The 22,500-nt window shown below is 46.9% G+C and overlaps 1 protein-coding gene across 1 annotated transcript in view; it reads left to right on the forward strand.

The window, feature by feature from the left end:
* Positions 1 to 22,500, forward strand: part of tnk2b (tyrosine kinase, non-receptor, 2b) — a gene marked incomplete at its 5' end in the record, with an annotated part of 53,103 nt that overhangs the window by 7,238 nt on the left and 23,365 nt on the right. The window contains 2 exons of the mRNA XM_083659278.1: positions 13,357 to 13,534; positions 19,891 to 19,961. Of these exons, the coding sequence (XP_083515404.1) occupies positions 13,357 to 13,534; positions 19,891 to 19,961 (249 nt within the window). The remainder of the gene's footprint in view (positions 1 to 13,356; positions 13,535 to 19,890; positions 19,962 to 22,500) is intronic.

Genomic DNA, 22,500 nt, shown 5'->3' on the forward strand with positions numbered 1-22,500 from the left:
GTGTGGTGAAAGGATTGGCTATACAGTACTTCCGGGTGCAACTGCTGTTGGTTTGAACTAAAACAGCAGTTCCTGGTGAGACCATGCCCTCTTTGAAACTCCAACTGCTCCTTCATACTTTAAGCTAGACACTCCGTTTAAGCTTTAAACGAGTCACCGCTGTTAGGACTTTATCCCCTTAATTCTGCTTTGATTGATCTTTTGTACTGTTTGAGAAATCGCAGTTTATGTTTTATACCTTTTGCAACCTTTAAAATGGGACTCACTCTAGCAGGTTGTACTTTAGTTTTGACTAAATTCACACATTTTGAAACTGCGATAGTTCAGACAACTTTAACACTAGATCCACAATACATCAGACCTTTAGCTACTTCTGCTCTCACTCACAATGTCAAAATATAAGCGGCACCTGGAAGTACTTTTTTGTCGTCATGATGTCACGCTGATTCGTCCTATAGGATCTCAGTGAACTGGCTCATGGTGCAGTCATGATGTCACGCTGATTCATCCTATAGGATCTCAGTGAACTGGCTCATGGTGCAGTCATGATGTCACGCTGATTCATCCTATAGGATCTCAGTGAACTGGCTCATGGTGCAGTCATGATGTCACGCTGAGTCGTCCTATAGGATCTCAGTGAACTGGCTCATGGTGCAGTCATGATGTCACGCTGATTCGTCCTATAGGATCTCAGTGAACTGGCTCATGGTGCAGTCATGATGTCACGCTGATTCATCCTATAGGATCTCAGTGAACTGGCTCATGGTGCAGTCATGATGTCACGCTGAGTCGTCCTATAGGATCTCAGTGAACTGGCTCATGGTGCAGTCATGATGTCACGCTGAGTCGTCCTATAGGATCTCAGTGAACTGGCTCATGGTGCAGTCATGATGTCACGCTGATTCGTCCTATAGGATCTCAGTGAACTGGCTCATGGTGCAGCCATGATGTCACGCTGATTCATCCTATAGGATCTCAGTGAACTGGCTCATGGTGCAGCCATGATGTCACGCTGATTCATCCTATAGGATCTCAGTGAACTGGCTCATGGTGCAGCCATGATGTCACGCTGATTCATCCTATAGGATCTCAGTGAACTGGCTCATGGTGCAGTCATGATGTCACGCTGATTCATCCTATAGGATCTCAGTGAACTGGCTCATGGTGCAGCCATGATGTCACGCTGATTCATCCTATAGGATCTCAGTGAACTGGCTCATGGTGCAGCCATGATGTCACGCTGATTCATCCTATAGGATCTCAGTGAACTGGCTCATGGTGCAGCCATGGCTGTCTTGGCTGTAGATTGAGCAGTCTGGAGATAGCAAGCGTCAAAGAATGGGTCTTTGTCGAGCGTCAGGCTTTTTGATACTGAGGCAAGCTTCAGCCAATTAACTAAGCTAGCAGACACATGGCAATTTGCTCGCAAATGTCACGCAAACCCTTGTATGGTCTGCAAACAGACTGTGCAACAAAGTATGCCGCACAAATTGCATACATTGCAAAGATAGGCAGAAATAGTAAATAGATGGTCAAAACAATCTAGTTGATCATGAATGCAAGCACACAGGTACAGCACACAGGTACAGCACACAGGTACACACAGGTACAGCACACAGGTACAGCACACAGGTACAGCACACAGGTACGCTATATGAGGAACCAAGATTATCTCTATTTCAGTTAATGCAAAATAAGAAACCGGAACTATTTTGGTCAGGAGATGATGCGAAGTTGGAATGGTTGTTCAGAGATGAAGTCTTCAGTTTGGCCAGGTTTATTGGGAGGGCTTGGAAACTCAGAATGGAGAAGCTGTTCATCTGAATATATAACTCTGTCTTGTTTATGTTTGAGCATTTTGTAGCTTGTTTGTTGATTTGTTTGTATTGTTGAACTTGAATGATTTGTGTCTTGTAAGCCCAGACGGGCTGGGCACCTTGAATATGGTGCATGACACAGAAATAAAAATATCTATCTATCTATCTATCTACAGCACACAGGTACAGCACACAGGTACAGCACACAGGTACAGCACACAGGTACAGCACACAGGTACAGCACACAGGTACAGCACACAGGTACACACAGGTACAGCACACAGGTACACACAGGTACAGCACACAGGTACAGCACACAGGTACAGCACACAGGTACACACAGGTACAGCACACAGGTACACACAGGTACAGCACACAGGTACAGCACACAGGTACACACAGGTACATCACACAGGTACACACAGGTACAGCACACAGGTACAGCACACAGGTACACACAGGTACATCACACAGGTACAGCACACAGGTACAGCACATGGCAGGCAGCGCTGCATGCTCCTCAGACGTGCCTCCAGTCCGTCTTTAATTAAAGTCAGACCTTTATGACAGCAGCTCTGAGTTTGTAGTTGTTGTTGTTCTCTCTCTCCCCCTCCCCTTCCCTCCCCTCCATGACTCCATCCTCTGCTCACCTCCCCTCCTTCCTCTCGTAAACACAAGACTTCCTCATTAAAAGCTGGTGTATTGGCACGGGGTGGGGGGGGGGACTGAGAGAGAGAGAGACATAAAGTAGACAGAGAGAGAGAGAGTGAGAGAGAGAGAGAGAGAGACAGAGACATAAAGTAGAGAGAGAGAGAGAGAGAGAGAGAGAGAGAGAGATAAAGTAGACAGAGAGAGAGAGAGAGTGAGAGAGCAGTAAGCGTTCCACGTGAAAGGAGAAGGACCAGGTCGAATGTTGAATAGCTTGATTGAATGGCAAAGAAGGAACAGTGCAAGGCAATGAGTAGAAACTGGCACAAGCCAACGTGAATTGAGAGCCTAATGCTGAGAGAGAGAGAGAGAGATAGAGGGAGAGGGAGAGAGAGAGGTAGAGAGAGAGAGAGAGGGAGAGGGAGAGAGAGGGAAAGAGGGAGAGAGAGAGAGAGAGGGAGAGAGAGAGAGAGAGAGAGAGAGAGAGAGGGAAAGAGGGAGAGAGAGAGAGAGAGAGAGAGAGGGAGAGAGAGAGAGAGAGCTGGCTGCCACTAAGGGTCTGCAGAGCAGCTGGTAAGGGTTTGTTTATAGTCAGCAGAGAGGGAGAGAGAGGGAGAGATAACATTTTTGCAGGATTAGATGCAGGAAATAAAAGGCAGCACCAAATAAAGAAGAAAATGCAGCCGGTTGGCCAGTCCCTAGAGAGAGAGAGAGGGGGGGGGGGGGAGGGAGGGGGGGGAGGGGAGAGCCCGAGCTAAAGAATAAGGATTATAGAAGGAAAGCATTGAAGGGGGGGAGAGAAGGGTTCCGCCTCAGTAAGAGATGCCGTACCATTCTCCAGTTAGAAGACAGACAGAGTGAATGCAAGTCACAGAGACGGGAGAGGAGTGGTGGAGTTGATGATCACACAGTAATGATTTGAGATGTTATGGCCCCATTTCCACCGCTGGTATCAGCGCGGCCCCGCCCAGCTCGTCTCGCTTTTTTGTCTCATTCCACCGATCAAAAACGTGGACAGCCCGGGTTGAGTCGGCGTTGAGTCGTGCTAGTTTTGGTCCCTGCTTTGTTGAGGTTCCAGCGCTGTGAACCCGGTACCATACCGTGACGTGAAAACACTGCAGACGACTGATAGGTCAGGCAGAATTGTGTTTACTGTATCTACTGACTGTCAATGCTGGATACCAGTTTAGTGGGGCTTACCTTCTCTTCTGTTAATGTTATTTCCATCAGTCTTTTGTGTTGCTGCCTTTTGGCTCTGGTGAAATAAAATCGATCTCCTTGCTCAGCTTAACACCTTAAGTGCCATAGCCGAAATAATTCGTCTTACATAATCCAACGCTTAAGTGCCAGAGCCGAGTTTACTCGTCTTACATAAACATTTTTTTTTTTTTGACGGGGGGACATCAATCAACAACTTTTACATCTTCGAGATCACTATTGGAGCAAGATAATGTGTATAATCTATTTTACCGACCCACTAAGTGTTGACAGTGCTCCCCCAGACGACCGAAATCAAAGAAAAAACTGCCGCGGGACCAAGCCGTTCAAGGAAATGCCGTGGCGATTTTACAGTAATCCAATCAAGACTTGTCTTGCCTGAGAGCGGCCGCGCACCGGCAGCAGCACACAGAGAGCGGAGAGCGATTTGCAAAATAGATCATAGGTGAAACACACTTTGAAACACCTCAGAAAGGCCAGAATCAACATCTGCCCATCGCCCACGCATTCCCCGGCCCATCTTGACTCGCACAAGGAGCGTCCGCACGCAGGCAAGCAGGCAGGCAGGCACACAGGCAGGCAGCAGCAAAAGCGCTTCTGACACGCCCGCTGTACAGCCAGGAGGAAGGAGGAGAAGACACACGGAGGGAGGAGTTTGAATGAGAGGGGTGTTTCCTGTTGTTATGGAGGAAATTACTGTTCAAAACTATTGTTTAGAATGTCTGACGGTCTTACTGATGCCAAAAATGAATGGTTAAAGTGACTGTTTCACAAAAAGCCATTTATCTCTGAATAAATTTCCAGACGCTGAAACCATGCTGTACTCAACGGCTAATATCTACATAACTACTAACTCTGCAAACTAACTCTTTTAGACAGAGAAAGCACACATTCTAGTAGTTATTTTTAGATGATTGGTGTTCATGAATTCTTAACAGAAAAGAATCCTTAGGCTGTTCTAAAATGAGCCAGAATCGTCAAAAACACCCCTGGCACAACTTACCTACAGGAATGAAAACATGGCTGGCATTCAATGTGTTAACATGACGGTGGTTTTCAATTGTTTTGAGAGAGAAAAAGTCCGCTCCTCGGGAAGCCCTTTGTAGTTGTGTCAATCTGGCACAACTGTGTTGTGGCAAAACTGGTGTCCTCTCAATCTGCATACAGCGACTGTATGCAGATTGAGAGGACACCAGTTTTGGGTGAAGATCACCCAAAACGCATTTTAGCGCCAGGTGTAAATGAAATCAGGCTAATGTGGTCAAGCACTATCCAATTGCAATCTGATCACAGAAAATGCATGTTAGTGCCAGGTGTAAATGGCCTCTTAGACACACACGCGTGCACGCGTGTGTGTGTGTGTGTGTGTGGGTGTGTGTGCGCGCACACACACACACACACACACACACACACACACACACACACACACAGGTTATCAAAACATGGCTGTTGTTTGTAGCAGGTCATTGGGGCAGATGACTGGAGATATCAAAAAGGCTCAAAAAGTGAAACCGTACCACTGTACTGAATTTATAAGATCCCAACATAAGTAGGGCAGCAACCAACGAATGATTATTTTCATTGTCAAGTCAATTAACCATTGCAGCTCTATACAGACGTGTGGAGGGGTGGTGCACTGCAGGGGAGGGAGGGGGGGGGGGTGGCTGCTTCACAGGAAACAAGCTCTCGTCACGCGGTCGAAAGCGACCTCTTGGCCCCGGATCAAATGCTTCTCCAGTGGAATACCATGAAGCCTCTGTCCTCCGCACCACGCACTGCCCTGCTCTGATCCACACTGTGCTGACCGTCTGGCCAGGGAGGCAGGGAGGGGCCGAGCACAGAACCACAGGGGGAAGAAGTAAAGGAGAGAAACTAGGACATAGGAAACGAGATGAGTGGGAGAGAGGAGAGAATGACAGGGGAAGAAGTAAAGGAGATAAACTAGGATGTAGGAAACGAGATGAGTGGGAGAGAGGAGAGAATGACAGGGGAAGAAGTAAAGGAGAGAAACTAGGACATAGGAAATGAGATGAGTGGGAGAGAGGAGAGAAACTAGGACGTAGGAAATGAGATGAGTGGGAGAGAGGAGAGAAACTAGGATGTAGGAAACGAGATGAGTGGGAGAGAGGAGAGAAACTAGGATGTAGGAAACGAGATGAGTGGGAGAGAGGAGAGAAACTAGGACGTAGGAAATGAGATGAGTGGGAGAGAGGAGAGAAACTAGGATGTAGGAAACGAGATGAGTGGGAGACTAGAGACACTGGGGGAAGAAGGGAGGAGAGGGGAGGGAGGAGAGTGAGTGACCACTGACCACTCAGTCAACTCTGCTCACTACACAGGGAACGGCATGTCCACGTACTGTATGACACACACGCACGCACGCACGCACGCACACACACACACACACACACACACACACACACACACACACACACACACACACACAGTGTGCCACACACCCCCACACACACACACACACAGTGCTACACACACACACACACACACACACACACACACACACACACACAGTGCTACAGACACACACACACACACACACACACACACACACACACAGTGCTACACAAAATTAATTTGCTCCTTAAAATACCAACCTAGACACACACACACTGCACAAATACTGAGTCATCTCTCTCTCTCTCTGTCTCTCTCTCTCCTCTCTCTCTCTCTCTCTCTCTCTGTCTCTCTCTCTCTGTCTCTCTCTCTCTCTCTGTCTCTCTCTCTCTCTGTCTGTCTCTCCTCTCTCTCTCTCTCTCTCTCTCTCTCTCTGTCTGTCTGCTCGGGGGCTGTCTGCCGGGCGAGTGAATCGGGGCAAAAACCAAGTCGCTCCTATTTTTAGCCCCACGCTCGATGTGGGGATGGAAGAGCGAGCAGACAGTAGCTGCCTGGACATGCTAAGCAGAGAGAGAGAGAGAGAGAGAGAGACAGAGAGGGAGGGACAGAGAGAGAGAGAGAGAGAGAGAGAGAGGGAGAGAGAGAGAGAGAGAGAGAGAGAGACAGACAGAGAGGGAGGGGGAGAGAGAGAGAGAGACCGAGCGGGGGAGGAGACTTGTTTGTGAAGTTCTGCAACTTCGTTGGATGGCTGCATTGCTCTGCACGGAGGACACATGGCTGCAAGCAGTGAAGAACTGAGGAACATCATCAACATCTGACTGTCTCACATACTCTGCCTTCTCCTGAGGAACATCTGACTGCTGTATGAAGGCCTCTTCTCCTCCTGGAGGCAGTGGAGGCTAAAGCAGGGGCTCACAGGAGGAGATTGCCCCGCCATGGAATGCTGTAGTAGGTTTGCGTACGGGACCGTAGGAAGTTTTTCTTCTCTCTCTCAGGTTCTGGGTCTGGATCTCCTCTCGGCGTTCCCCCCGAGGCTCGGAGCATCAAACTGGGAATACCGTGACTCTGATAGTGGTTTAGAAGAGGAGCAGCCACTGGCCATTTAAGCCCACACACACACACACACACACACGTTTCTGCACCTAGACTCAGACTGAAGGAATTCAGGATGCGACGCTTTGACAAGCTGAAAAAGTCATTTCCCTTCCTGGCACATTTTCATGTGTATCGAGTAAGTGCTCTGATGTCTGTCTGCTCTCTGCTCTTCTACTCAGGTCTGATGTCTGTCTGCTCTCTGCTCTCCTACTTCTTGTTCTTTTAGGAACTGTCATTCAAATCATGAAGTTTAGTCGTAGGTTTGAATGCAGTTTTTCTCAACTGTGCCCCTCAACTGTGATACGGTTTTCCTTATATAGGCAAAACTATTTAGGGTTTTGTAAAAAAAAAAAGGAAAAAAAGAGCATTGTGTGTGTGTGTGTGTGTGTGTGTGTGTGTGTACGTGCGTGCGTGCGTGCATGCGTGCGTGCGTGCGTGCGCGTGCATGTGTGTGTGTGTGTGTGTGTGTGTGTGTGTATGGGGACTCTCCAGCTGGACTGGAGTATGTCCTCAGGGAGCGTTGTTGTTATTGCAGCAGGATGTTGGAGCAGAACAGATCTGATACAGGACATGGCCCCAGCCAGGAGGTGTGTGTGTGTGCGTGTGCGTACACGTGCGCATGCTGTGTGCCTGCGTGTGTGTGTGTATGTGCGTGTGTACGTGCGTGCTGTGTGTACAGTATGTGCGTGCTGTGTGCCTGCGTGTGTGTGTATGTGCGTGTGTACGTACGTGCGTGCTGTGTGTGTGTGTGTATGTGCGTGCTGTGTGCCTGCGTGTGTATGTGCGTGTGTACGTGCGTGCTGTGTGTGTGTGTGTACGTGCGTGTGCGTGTCTTTCTCCATCACCATGAGGAATGAGTTCAGGCCAGAGGCATTTCTCACCACGGACATCATGCTGCTTCTCTCCATCTAAAGTCCTTCATGGCTCATTTCCCCCTCTTTCTCTTTCTCTTTCTCATTCTCACCTCTCACTCTCCTCTCGTTTTGTTTACCTCACTCTCCAGAAACACAGTAGGTGTACAGTATAAGACCCTGCACACATCAGGGAGGGAGAGAGAGAGAGATGCAGATAGAAACAGCTGAGTTCTTCTGTTGAGAATCAACCACAGACAACAGAGCAGCTTCACCTGACGCGTGATCATCAGCTCAGGAATCCAGCTGCCTCGCATCTAGGAGGAAGAGTGAAGTTAGTCTTCTTTTGGCTTCATTCATTCATTCACTGACTCACCAGCATCATCTGGTCCATTTCAGGAGCTGGCTGCTGCTTCAAAGTTTGGCGTTGCGATATTTGCGCATATCCAAAAACCTGTTGATATCCACGTCTTTCATAAAGGTTAAAAGTAGGCTAGGTTAGGCGTGTTTGTCCTTCCCATCAGAAAAGTGGGGTCTTTTTCCGCATGCGTCTCGGGCTAGTTGGTTTATTTAAAAAGCACACATCAGCTGACCGCAAAAGGTGCCAGTGTGTCGCAAACTGTCGTAAAAAGTTAAAACCCTGATTGAGATGCATATTTCGAATGTGCTGTATACATGTCCAAAGAATGCTCCTAAAAGCCGAATAATATCGGCATATCCCACATGTCTTAATAGGAAAATACTAAATTCGGAAAAAGCCCAAATTCGGTCAGTGTTTCTCCTGTATTCATTCAGCAGTGATGCTCCACGACAGCAAGACAATTATCATTACTACCAGGATAAAAAACAGGCTTCCCTCTGAAACACAAAGGAATTGTCCTAATGCTTAGAATTAGTTTTTTTTTTTAAAATGTAATCAAAGAGAAACATAAAAAAAAAAAAAAAATGCAGAGTCTATAAAGAGGTCTGTGATGTAAAAGACGCTTTGGGTTATCCTTAAAAATATGATTATATATATATATATATATATATATATATATATATATATATATATACTGTATATATATACTGTATATATATATATATATATATATATATATATATATATATATATATATATATATATATATATATATATATATATATATATAATTATTAGAATCAAGCATGGGAGCCTTTTTGGGTGCTGCTTGTTCAGGAAACACTAATATATTGTTACTGAAGGATTCAAATAAAAAAGGGGTGTGGTTTAGAAACGTGACTTCCTGGTATTTGGGCCCAGCTCGCCCTGATGCTGCACTTGTGCTCCTGCCTGGGATTCCTCACGGTTCTGCCACAAGTCACACCTCACAACAGAACATAGCTTTCCTCTTCTGGACCTCCCACACCTCCACAAGGTCCACACACTCCAACTTGGTCAACACAGCGCTAATATTTCTTTTTGCTAACACTTTACAATCATCTCTTCCAGTCTATTCACTTGGCTGATGCATCAACCTATGTCTTCTATATGCTGTCTTAGAACTATGCCACACCTTTCCTTTGAATGGGACAGAAAGTATAGGAGCGATGCACATATCTGTAGATGAGTGAAGTTAGACTAGACTAGTAGAGGAATATGAGAAAGCTGCATGTATGTACAGTCAGTAGTACTGTATGAGGACTGAAGCACAGTGTGAACCTTGATGTTGACCCCTCATGCTTCAGAGATGACAGTAGTCATGGAAACAGCCCCAACAGGAAGCTGACTTACGTCTTTGGCACCGTCCAGAGAAATAACACCAACATGTTGACGGCCAGGGAGTATTAGACTTCAGGCTTCACACAGTATGTATGATGGGGGTGTTGTAGACAGAACCTGCATGCTGCTGCAGTCCATATGTTGTGCTGTATATCCCAATATGAACCTCTTTCTGTCATAAATGGCAGCAAACACACAAACAGAAGGTCAGAGAAGTATCATAATAGATGTTGCAAATGATTTGGCGGCCCACTTGCAATACCTTTGCGGCCCACAGGTTGGCAATGTCTGGTCTAAAGGATGCAACTCAAGTGCAGCAGCTTGTAGCGCATGACATTAGCATGCTAGCAGACGGGTCAGAATGCTCTTATATCATATTTCTTATGAAGGGGTGAGGCATGATGCAGCAAACTGCACAATATGCAGCCTGCAGCTGGACTTGATCTTAATGCCACGGCGGGTCTGCAGTGTAACTTACATCTCTCTACAGTGGACCCAGCTATTTATTTAGGTCATTGCCCTACTTGCAGTAGCTATTATTTCTGTTTGAAACAAACCAGAGTATTTCTATCCAAGCTATTATTAACATTACAGGATGTTAATTTCTCACCTGTGATTCACCTGTTTAAACTGGACAAAGCCCATATTCACCTGTTTAAACTGGACAAAGCCCATATTCGCCAGCCTCCAGCGGACTTGGGAAGCCCAAGCCGTGCACTCGGACATGGCAACAGAGATATCGTCTGACCCACTTTTATGCGCGTTGCGATGAATTTGTATCAGGATACAGACATCTGGCAGAACCATTGGGGATTGAGCGCTCTCATCGGATCGGTCCCGGGGAGGCCTCGCATCTGAATTTCATGGAAAATGCAGGACGGTGCTCTTATTTTAGCCTTTCCGCTGAAGAGACACTGAAGAGTCACTGCACTCTAGATGCCTATTTTCTATGTGTTTTTGAGGGTGATGATGATCACATACGAATGAGATCTAGATAGATTAGGTTGGACATGATGTGTGTGTGAGAGAGTGCGAGAGAAGTTCCTTTCCTCTTCAGGTCACAGCTATTATTAAGCCATAGGAAGTGGCCTCTAACCAAACCCATTAAGACGTTTAAATGACAGGGAGGAAGGAAGCATGTGACCCCCACGACCTTTGCCCCGGGACCTTGTCACCCCGCCTCAGCCAGTACAGGAAATTCCTTTTTCACAAGAGCCCAATTACTACTGAATGGAGCATGACCCCTCCGCCTTAGAGCATGACCCAAAGGGCTTCTCCCCGTCAATCTCTGCAGATTAGCAAGGTTTGTGATTTTTGTGTGGATTATGTTGCTGGATGTGGTAACTAACCACAACTTGGAATAACGTTGCTCTGATACTAGCGTATTTATTACGCATTACCCATTATGCATTACCCATTGATCAGTTATTATTAGTGCATTAAATGAGGTTATTGATGGGTGATGATGATCAAACCGAGCATTGTTGTAAAAGCAACATTACAGGCAGACTCAGAGGCTCTCGCTCAATCATTGCTACAGCGAGTGGCTGTTAGTTTCAGTGGGATGCAGTAAGTAGACAGTGACTGAGGCTGTTTTAAACCCGGCCGGGTGGTGTGGGTATTCTGACGGGGGAGATTGATGGTGGCGTACTGTACTGTACGGAGGAGGGATCTAGTGTACACTGTCTGTGGTCAGCCTCCCATGCGTCTTCACTGAGACCTGTGTGTGTGCACCAGATGTGCCTCGTTCACCTCCTGCATCTCTCTGTCTACTGCCGGGCTGTCTGTCTGTCTGTCTGTCTGTCTGTCTGTCTGTCTGTGTACATTCTGTCTGCCCACTGTCTGCAGCCCAAAGTAGCACCTGCTATTTCCACACACACACACACACACACACACACACACACACACTGATGATGAGTGATTTTTCTACATCTATTTTTGTCATTTGGTTACATTGAAGGATTGCATTTGAGATCACTTGCTGACGGCTGATGACAGAAGAGACCAATGAAATGAATGCCTGCTTGCTACATTTAAAGTCAAATCAAGGTACACTCATTTCTTGGCCCGTGGTCAAGCAGCCATGTTATATTTGGCCCCTTGCCCTACATGTTCCTGCCTTATGTTGGGATGCCAATTTGGGCAACCCAGTTTACTGTGTGTGTGTGTGTGTGTGTGTGTGTGTGTGTGTGTGTGTGTGTGTGTGTGTGTGTGTGTGTGTGTGTGTGTGTGTGTGTGTGTGCACACAGTGTGTGTATGCACAGTGTGTGTGTGTGTGTGTGTGTGTGTGTGTGTGTGTGTGTGCATGCACATGTGTGTATGCACACTACAGTGTGTGTATGCACACTACAGTGTGTGTATGCACTGTGTGTGTGTGTGTGTGTGTGTGTGTGTGTGTGTGTGTGTGTGTGTTTGTGTGTGTTGTGTGTGTGGTGTTTATGATTGGCCCTGGGTACAGGATGAGGATGCTGATGTAAACGTCTGAGTACGTGAGTGGGGATGTCAGTGTGGAGTATGATGCCATCAGGAAAGGGCTCAGAGCAGCTCCATCCTGCTGCTCTAAGCTCAGTTCCTATTTGTCAACGTGTTTTTACACAAACTGGGCAGCAGCAGCGCAGAATGGCTGATTTTCCAAAGTGTTTCACAGCAGGCAGGAAGACACATGCATGACTTGTTAGCTCTGTCAAGCTTTTAAGTTCCGGGGCGTCTGGGTAGTGTAGAGGTGAAAAGCCCCCTCCCTCCTCCACCGTGGAGACCCCGGTTCAATTCCTGACAGTGGCACTTCTGGCTTGGTCAGATGTTCCTACAGACAATTGGCTGTGTCTGCGGGTGGAAAGCCGGTGGGGTATGTGTCCTGCTCCAGGACACATACCCCACTGGCTGCACTACCGCCTCCTCTGGTCGGTCGGGGCGCCTGTCCGGGGGGGAGGTGAACTGGAGGGAATAGCGTGATCCTTCCACGCACTACATCCTGCTGGTGAAACTCCTCCCCAGTCAGGTGGAAAGAATGGGCTGGCGACTGCATCTGTATCGGAGGAAGCATGTGCTCGTCTCTATGGTTCTCCCCAGATCAGCAGAGGGGGCGGAGCAGGGACAGTAGGGGGAATAGACCAGAACTGCAACGCGTCATCGCACTGCACCGCGCCCCTTTTTGGGGGAATGGGGAAATCCTCTTTGACTCAGGCTGAACGGACATGACGACAGTCCAGTCAACCTTAATTTATTCATATATCTCGACCGTTCAGGTTCGGGCAAGGTCGCAAAATAATTAGTAGACATGTTTATCAAACCAAAAAAACACTTGAACCCGAAATTAATGAATTGGTATTTTGTCTATGCTAGCTAAAAATACGGCAAAAATACCATCACAACAACGCTATTCATTCTTTCTATCCCCCAAAAAGGGGCGCGGCCTTGACGCTTTGGATGTGCAGTTCTGGTCTATTGGCCAAGTACAATTGGGGAGAAAAATCTGGAAAAATAAATAAATAAATAAATAATAATGTTCCATAATTCCTTTCTCGCTGTGCGTGTCTTTTGCAGATATGGGGCCGTAGGGTCCACTTAGAGGAGGGTGTTGTTGAGCGACTCCTTTGAACTCAGTTTCCTCTTTTTCGTGTGTGTGTTCTTGCAGAAACTGGGCAGCAGCATGCAGTGCGAGGAGGGCACCGAATGGCTGCTGGAGCTGCTGATGGAGGTGCAGCTGCAGCAGTACTTCCTGCGTATCCGGGACGACCTCAACGTCACGCGGCTCTCGCACTTTGACTATGTCAAGAACGAAGACCTGGAGAAGATCGGCATGGGTCGACCTGGTGAGATAGAGTGACTGTCAAGGAGCACCCTCACTGTGCCACTGTGTGTGTCTGTGTGTGTGTGTGTGTGTGTGTGTGTGTGTGTGTGTGTGTGTGTGTGTGTGTGTGTGTGTCCTATCTCAATGCCTCAAGAAAACAATCATATTCTGGTGTTAAGCTATCAGTATAATATTATTTAAAGGGACACTTCACCGAAAAACAATGCAAATTACTTTGCATATGGTGGTTTTGCATTTACAGTCATTTGAGAGTTGAATTGGGTTAAGTTGATTCCAGTGATGTCTGTCATCATCCGTCAACCCACAGCCATGTACAGTATATTGAAGAGTCGCGATATCTCCATTCACTCCAATGGACCAGTTTTTTACATTGCAAAAAGGAACTTTTGGCAAAAATGAACTTTTGAGAAGTAAGGTTCTGAATTAAGCAGTGCTGCCGTCGAGTTGTAGCAGAATGGACCGTTTGTGATGTACTTTGAAAGGGTCACACATTTAAATAATCCAATTGTATATTATCAGCTTTATATGTGCATTCAAACGTAGCGTGTGCCTCCTTCCTGCATCTGCATTTTGGTCCTCCGTTGACGTCACTCTCTTACTAGATTGCTCTGGTACAACCCAATGATTAAGTGCCTGTCGATGACATCACTGCACAATGGGCGTAGCATTCTTTCCCACCTAAGCAGCTACTGACAGATACTGCCCTTGAGCAAGGCTGACGTTGAAGCTTCAGTCGCCGGCAGTAGAATACTGCTTGTACTGGGTGGTTCCCAGGTGTCAATGTGTGTAATGATGAAAGCAGGGTGTTCTTCAAAAAGAGCCAGCTTGCCCAGCCTACATTTCATGAATAATAATAAAAAATACCTCCAGTAAAAACACACGTCACATAGCTCATGTCACTCATTTCGCGGTCTTAAAGGGATACACACACAAATGGTGCATCAGGTATCAATGGGTTAAGCAGTAGCATGATGGCACAACAGCAATTTACCAGCCTACCACGCCCCTCGGTAGGCTTGAATAAATCACACACTGTTCCGGAGGCCCTAAATTAGCCCTAAATCTTTGGGTGCCCAGATTGAATTTGACATAATGCAGTGTCATTTTACTTTACCTTTATACACTTAGATCACTACAGTATGAACTTGCAGAGGCATTCACTTGCAGAGGTATTCACTTGCAGAGGTATTCACTTGCAGAGGTATTCACTGACATCTTCAACCTCTCCCTGTCAAACATCATCTGTCCCGCCATGCTTAAAATCATCAACAATAATCCCAGTGCCAAAACGGTCAGCTGCCACATGCCTGAACGACTACAGGCGTGTGGCCCTCACTCCCCTGCCTGCCTGTGGCCCTCACTCCCCTGCCTGCCAAATGTCTGGAGAGACTCGTCACAAAACACATCAAGGACATCATGCCAGCCTCCTGTGACCAACACCAGTTTGCCTACAGGGAGAACCGATCGACTGATGACGCTATAGCCATCGTTCTTCACACTGCCCTAGAACACCTGGGGCCAGTTGCACCAACTGGTCTTACACTGGTCTTAAGCTAAGTTGGTCGTAACTTTACGACCTAACAGCTACGCCGGTTGCACCAAGACGGCTTAAGCCTTCTTTTCACTACGACCAGGCGTAACTCTTAGGCTGGCTTTACACGGTGAAACTTGCACGCAACTAGTTGCAGGTTGCAAGTTGCATGCAACCCAAATTCCATGCAACTTCACAGTTACACAAAGCAATTCAAAAATAATCAAGTCTCGTGCAACTTGGCAGTTTCTTCCAGCAAAACTAGCTAGCTAGATTGGTCATTTTTCATCTATTGTATCGTTTTCTTCTTTTTTCAAGTGAGAATTGTCATTCTGTATCTTTGTATTGTATTTCATATCGTTTTCTCGCTGGAAAATATCAATTCGGACTCGGAGGTGTTGTATCGTTTTTTTCGCATTTTCGCTGCGTCCTGCCATGGCATGTAGGCTACTTGTGTGTGTTTGTTGAGACTGCGCACTGATTTAGACAGCCAGAGCCTAGTGATCAGCTGGACTGGTTATCAGCATTTTGATTGGCTGTTGCATGAAACTAGTTCCACAAAGTTGAGAGCTGTGCAACTGTCGCGGCTGAGTTTCACAGAAGTTTCAAGTGAGTTGCAGAAGGGTTTATACCATGCAATTCATTTGCAACTTGGTTTCACCTAAGTTGCATGCAACTAAAGTTGCGTGCAAGTTTCACCGTGTAAAGCCAGCCTTACGCCTGGTCAGGAGGAGGCGTAGAGCCTGCCTGTAACAGAGATCTCCGTGGAGACCTTTTTGAGTCCTTACCGTCATCGTCGTAACACAGCCAGTTCTCCGTCTTTGAAGCACGATGTTAGATTATAACTAACTAGTTGTGTGGCTTAGCCTTCCCAAATGTTGCCGTTAATTTTTTAGAATTGAATACATGGAATTGGGAACGTTACATTCAATTTCATTCAGACTGTCTGTCTGGCTCAATCACCGCCATTTTTCCCCGGGAGCGAGGGAGGGTGGGATAAGGGAGGGTGTAGTGATGCACATACAGTAGTGGCTGATAGAGCGTAGTGGCACAGTGACGCTCCAAGCAGGTCGCGAGGCACATTTTTGCAACATCATCCAATCAGGGTGCATTCCCTGGCAATTCACATGGACGTGCATTGCTACGACCCGCGTAGTTAAGACCAGACGTAAGCCGTGTTGGTGCAACAGGCGTAAATCCACTCTAAAGACTGGTCTTAACTAAGACCGACGTAGGAGTTACGACCAGGCATAGTTAAGACCACTTGGTGCAACCGTCCCCTGGAGCACAAGAACTCGTATGTAAGATTGCTCTTCATCGACTACAGCTGGGCTTTCAACACAATCCGGCCCAGAAAGCTCATCTCCATACTCCAGGCCCTGGGACTCAGCACCTCACTCTGCAACCGGGTTCTTGACTTTTTATCCAACCGCTCACAGTCTGTCAAACTCGGCGAGCATGCATCTTCCATCCTGTTCCTAAACACCGGCGCTCCCCAGGGCTGCGTGCTCAGCCCCTTTTTCTACAACGCATACACACACAACTGCTCCCCCTTCCACCCTTCCAACCTCATCATCAAATTCGCAGATGACACTACAGTGCTGGGCCTCATTTCTAACAACGACGAGTCTGCCTACTGAAATGAGGTTCAGAGGCTGGAGGAATGGTGCCGCGGTCTCAACCTGGAGCTCAACATCAAAAAGACCAAGGAAGTGATTATAGACGTTCGCAAGTCAGGCCACCACAACCACTCCCCCCCTCTTCATCAACGGGGAGGCAGTGGAGATCGTCACGTCTTTCAAATTCCTTGGTCTGACCATCACAAAGGAGCTGTCTTGGAGCGGCAACACAGCCGCCATGATTGGCAAAGCACAGCAACGCCTCTCCTACTTAAGGAAACTTAAGCGTGAAAACCTCCCACAGAGGCTCCTAGTGAACTTCTATCGATGTGCCGTCGAGAGCGTGCTGACATACTGTCTGTCAGTGTGGTTCTCCAGCTGCACCAAAGCAGACCAGCACGCTCTGCAGCGTGTCATCAAAACGGCTGTCAAAATCATTGGGACTTCGCTCCCGGACATCCACTCCCTCTGCTCCTCCCGCTGCCCGCGCCGCGCCCACAGCATCATCAAGGACTCATCTCACCAGGCTCATCATCTGTTCATCCTCCTGCCCTCAGGTAGGAGATACAGGTCCATCCACTCAACAACTTCCAGGATGCTTAACAGCTTTTTCCCACAAGCTGTCAGCCTGCTGAACACTACCCCGTTACGGCGGGGCGGCTATCTCTCATGTACGTGTGCTGCTTACTCGTCCATTCTCCCCGCTGTAAAGTCTCTCTGGAGGCTGTGACTACTGCTGGCTACTAAAGACACCAGCAATGAACTTGTTTATATTTCAACGCCTCCAAAAAGCACAGTGTGAGCACTGAGCAGCGTGTTGCACTGCGGGCTGTGCAAGATAACGATTACCACAACACACACACACGCACGCGCACACGAACACAGACGTTATCACGGGACGCTGAAATGCTGCCTTTATAGTTCACATAAGAACAAAACAACACATGAGGCCACCGAGTAGCTTCTGCTTCTTGGCTGTAACGTTACCAGTACTGACCGTTTCTGTCTGAATTTCCTTCTAACTGCTGCTATCGCAGTTCCCCGCATACCTGTTGTGACGTTGTGTTATTCTAGTGACTGCAGGTTAGCAAGCAACAGCCAGGAAGTTAGGCATAGCAAGTTAGGCTAAAACAGGAAGTTGGGTTGTTCTGCCTTCAGAGTAAAAGCGGAAATTGTCACTTATGAAAACAATTGGAAAAAAAATAGCTCTGCAAGGCAAAAAATGTTTAGAGAAGTATAATAGTATAAAAAAATCTAAATCTAAATCTAAAATCGAGTTTTGAGAGAAAAAATCGTCAATTTTATTTTTAGGCAAAATCGAACAGCCCTAACACACTGTACAGTTTACAGTACAGTACAGTATAGTAGAGTATAGTATAGTGTATACACAATCATATTTTAAAGCATAAAAATTAGCAAGACAATCTGGGTAAATACAGAGTAGTTTAGCCTGGTGTTTTCCTTACATGTTCCCTCTGCTGCTATATGCCCATATATGGGCGGGGATCTACAGTATATATAGCCTGAAGTATGACTTATGTCTGCTGTAATGCCATGTTTCACTGCCCGCACAATAGCTGGATCAAATCCTCCCTCGCTAATATAACAGCATACAATACCAATACAATCTCACAGAGTCACAACCGCTAATTACACACAATGGAAAGGCCACTGAACCGGCAAGTGTGTGTGCGTGTGCGTGTGCGTGTGTGTGTGTGTGTGTGTGTGTGTGTGTGCGTGTGTGTGTGAGAGAGAGAGAGAAGGGGAAGGCGTCAGTAATGTTCTAAATCCAGTTAACGGGGCCCTCAGGGCCTACGCTAAAGGAACCTCCTGCTTAAGACGAATTAGACCCACTTGTGCTTCCTGTTTCCTTTCACACAGAGATCGCGCAGGCCTTGCCACAGAAATTGCTTTCACACAGGACCAAGCAGCCGCGCCATATTTCCGCCCCGGAGTGCGTTTTCAGTTGGCATCCACCCCTCCCGGATTGAAATGAGGGTGAACCATGGGCGCTGAGTTTCGTTATTATAATGAATCAAAGTCCGACAAATTGAAATGATGCTGGTCACCAAGTCCGGTGAAAATATATTTATATATTATATTATAATATAATTATATTGTTATTATTACTATTATATTATAATAATATTATATTATATACAAATATTTTCATGTGCAGGTTATAGTGTAGGCTACTGTATGAGGAACGAAAACTACCAAAACATCGCCATGTAGCCTACGCACATGGCAGCTCTCAACAGCTGCTCGTTAATTTAAAGTGTTCTCTCTCTAAGACAAGGTAGGCTACCGAAACATCTTCATATTCCACCTGCATTATTATGAGAGGACGTACTGCGGATGCATGAATATATCCTGGGGAGTTGAAGATCATTTTGCAGCTGTGCATGAAGCAGGCTGCGGATGGATTTCTCTGGTGCGCACCTATTGCGAGAGAGATTATTATGGGGTGTATGACTACAGTACCTCCACTGGCGGAACGAAAGGCGCAACACAATTATCCACCTCTCTGCTTTCGCCACTTTCATACCGGAAGGAGAGGCTTAGTAATTGCGCAACGTTTACCGCTCACTGTTCAACGCTGATCGGCTGCCGTGTGAGAGTGAGTCAAGGATCACACAGGCTTGGAACAAACCGCTGGTTTATTGTGTGGCAACAAACCGCATTGACAGCTGATTGACAGGCTGAGAGCTGACATGAAGTGAAGTCTCTCTCTCTCCCTCACTCAGCTCAGTCCTCTGCTTTCTCTCTCTCTGTCGCTCTCTCTCTCTCTGTCTCTCTCTTTTCTTATGTACTTTTGTGTTCGTGTTGTTTTTTATAGTTTGTCATATTTCTTCTCGCATCTGTTTTTCCTCCCTTCGTTTCTCCTCCTCCTCCCATCTGTACCCACTTTCACGTTAAACCCTGGTATTTTAACTTGAACAGTATTGCGAGCAGTTCTGAGTTTGTTTTATCCTGCTCTGAGCTTCTGATGGGTGGCGCTTGCCACATACAGTAGGACACTATAAGTGCATTTAAAGTTGTTTCAATCACAGGAACTTACGGTATACCTTTCTGTAAGTGAAAGGTTAACTGATGCTATCTGTTGCTAACAAACAAACCCAAGCCAGTAGAGGGGTGATGTGGATTCTGTGTCGATTCAAACCATTGAATTTGTAGTTTCTTCTTCTTCTTCTTTTGTTGATAAAGGACAGAGACGACTTTGGGAGGCCGTGAAGAGGAGGAAAGCCATGTGCAAGCGCAAGTCCTGGATGAGCAAGGTGCAGTATGACAGCCATAACACACGCACGCACGCACACACCCACGCACACACACACACACACACACACACACACACAGCACTTATTCGTTATGGTACATGGTACACTTGACATTATGTCTAATGTTGACAGATGTTAACGCATTGATGCGTTAACAGACAGATGATGGCATTATGTCATCACCTGTCTAATGTTGACAGATGTTAAAGTCGAGGTGAACCCGTTCGTCACGCATCTGAGTCCGTTTCAGACTGAAAACAAATTGAGAGGCGGACCATATACGGTGTCGATGATTTGATTTGACAATTCTGTTGACTGGCTTTGGCATCGGCCAATCCTGGCGTGTTCCACCCCCAAATCGGGTGGGATTCAGCGTGTTGCCGTGCTACACGAGTGGGATCCGCGGAGTACCAGGCAGCCACCGGCTTCAGATTCAGATTCATTTATTTAAAGAATGGGACTTTACACATTAATGAACAGTACAGCCGTACAGTAAATATGCCAGGTTATAGCCCAAGGGCTAGTTTCCACCTGTAGTCACATGGCAGGTTGATGTAATCATGAAAGCGAAAAAAAATTAATAGTACAAAAAAGATTAATAGTACAGAAGGTTAGTAAAACCAAAAATGATTAAAACACACACAATTAATAGTACCAAAAAATTTATAGTACAAAAGGTTAGTAAAACCTAAAATGAGTAAAACACACAGAGCATGCAGCAAAACAGGCTGATGATATGTTAAGTATGTTAAGTGTGAGCGGACCATCCGATGCATGGGTGCTGCCCGCCCGCCTGAAATCTCCGAGAGACGACCCCTGACAGCCAGGGAGGCTGTCAGGGTCGGAGGCGCGCGCCATTATCGTCATAAATGTAAATAATATTCCTGGAATGCGTGTTTTAACGAGCCAGTTACATTTCTTTGTAACTGGCTCCCGTACACATGTAGCAACGCTCATGTGTACGGGGGCTTATGGACTAAGTGAGTGTTTTCTTCACATCTCTGTGTGTGTTTGTGGGGGAACATTCCTCAGTCTGTGGGCTGGAGGACAGCTTGACATGAGGATGAGCACGTATACACACACACGCACACATACACACACACACACACGCACACACACACACACACACACACACACACACACACACACACACGACTCAAGTGACAAGGGCTGGTGACGTACGTATTATTCAGCCTACATTCACAGAGATGTTGATTCATGAAGATAAAGAGACACAATCACCATCAACGGCACAGTGGTGGAAAGGGTGGACAGCTTCAAGTACCTGGGAGTCAACATCCACCAGGACCTGACATGGGCCAACCACACCGCCACTGTTGTCAAAAAGGCCCAACAGCGACTACACGGACTCAGGCGCCTGAAGAAATTCGGGCTAAGGCCAAAAATCCTCAGGGACTTCTACAGAGGCACCATTGAAAGCCTGCTGACTGGCTGCTTCACCACCTGGTACGGGAACTGAACCACCATGGACCGCAGGGCGCTAAGAAGGGTGAGGCGCGCGGCCCAGCACGTAACAGGATGTGAGCTGCCAGAACTGCAAGATCTGTACAACCAGCGGTGCCTCAGGAGGTCCATGAAGATCATCAAAGACACAAACCACCCCCACAACAGTCTGTTCTCCCTGCTACCCTCAGGGAGGAGATACAGGGTCCCAAGAGCACGCACAAATCGCTTGAGGGACAGTTTCTTCTCACAGGCCACGAGACTCCTTAACTCATTCACCGCCAAAGACGTCTTTGACGTGTTATCAGAAATAGCCCTCCCCGCCAATGACGTGTTTGACGTGTTTTTGTTTTTATTAGTGCAGCGCGTAGTTCAAAGACTTCCCCAGCCTGTGACATGTTATCAGGTCCCTAGCCACAAAGACAAGCCGACAACACGCGATCAAACACATACCGCAGCTGTTGTTTTGAAATGAGCAGGAGGAAAAACAGAAAACAGAGAAACGCGCTTCCTTGTGAAGTTGTGCAGAGAGGAGAAACGCCATTGAAACGCCCCTCGGCGCGCTGCACGAGCTGATCGGCTTGTTGCAGGGCAGCGGACATCGATCGTTCGCGGTAGTCAAACCCGTGACCAACATGATCGATCCTGGTCCCTCGACCCCGTTCCTGTGTCCCAGCCCGAAAGAGACGAGACGGAGTCACAACTGTGTGAGTTGGAGGAGAACAGCAGCCTCGCCACAGAAATGGCTTTCACACAGAGCGAAGCAGCACGGCCACTTTCCTGTCGAGGGCGAGGAAGACTGGATTCCAATGCGACAGGACCCGGATGATCTCGCGGTAAGGAGTGTGTGTGTGTGTGTGTGTGTGTGTGTGTGTGTGTGTGTGTGTGTGAGAGAGACTACACTGATCTCTGCATTCTATTCTATGATCACACTCACTCACACTGAGTAAACTGTATTGTTGAATGTAAAAAAAAAGCACTTCATGTATATACTGTATATATATATATATATATTTTTTTTTTTTTCATTTGTGTCATAACGAATAATATTTACATGTCTGATGTCAATACAGTT

The sequence above is a fragment of the Poromitra crassiceps genome (assembly GCF_964638095.1).
Source record: "Poromitra crassiceps genome assembly, chromosome: 23".
Lineage (NCBI taxonomy): Eukaryota > Metazoa > Chordata > Actinopteri > Beryciformes > Melamphaidae > Poromitra > Poromitra crassiceps.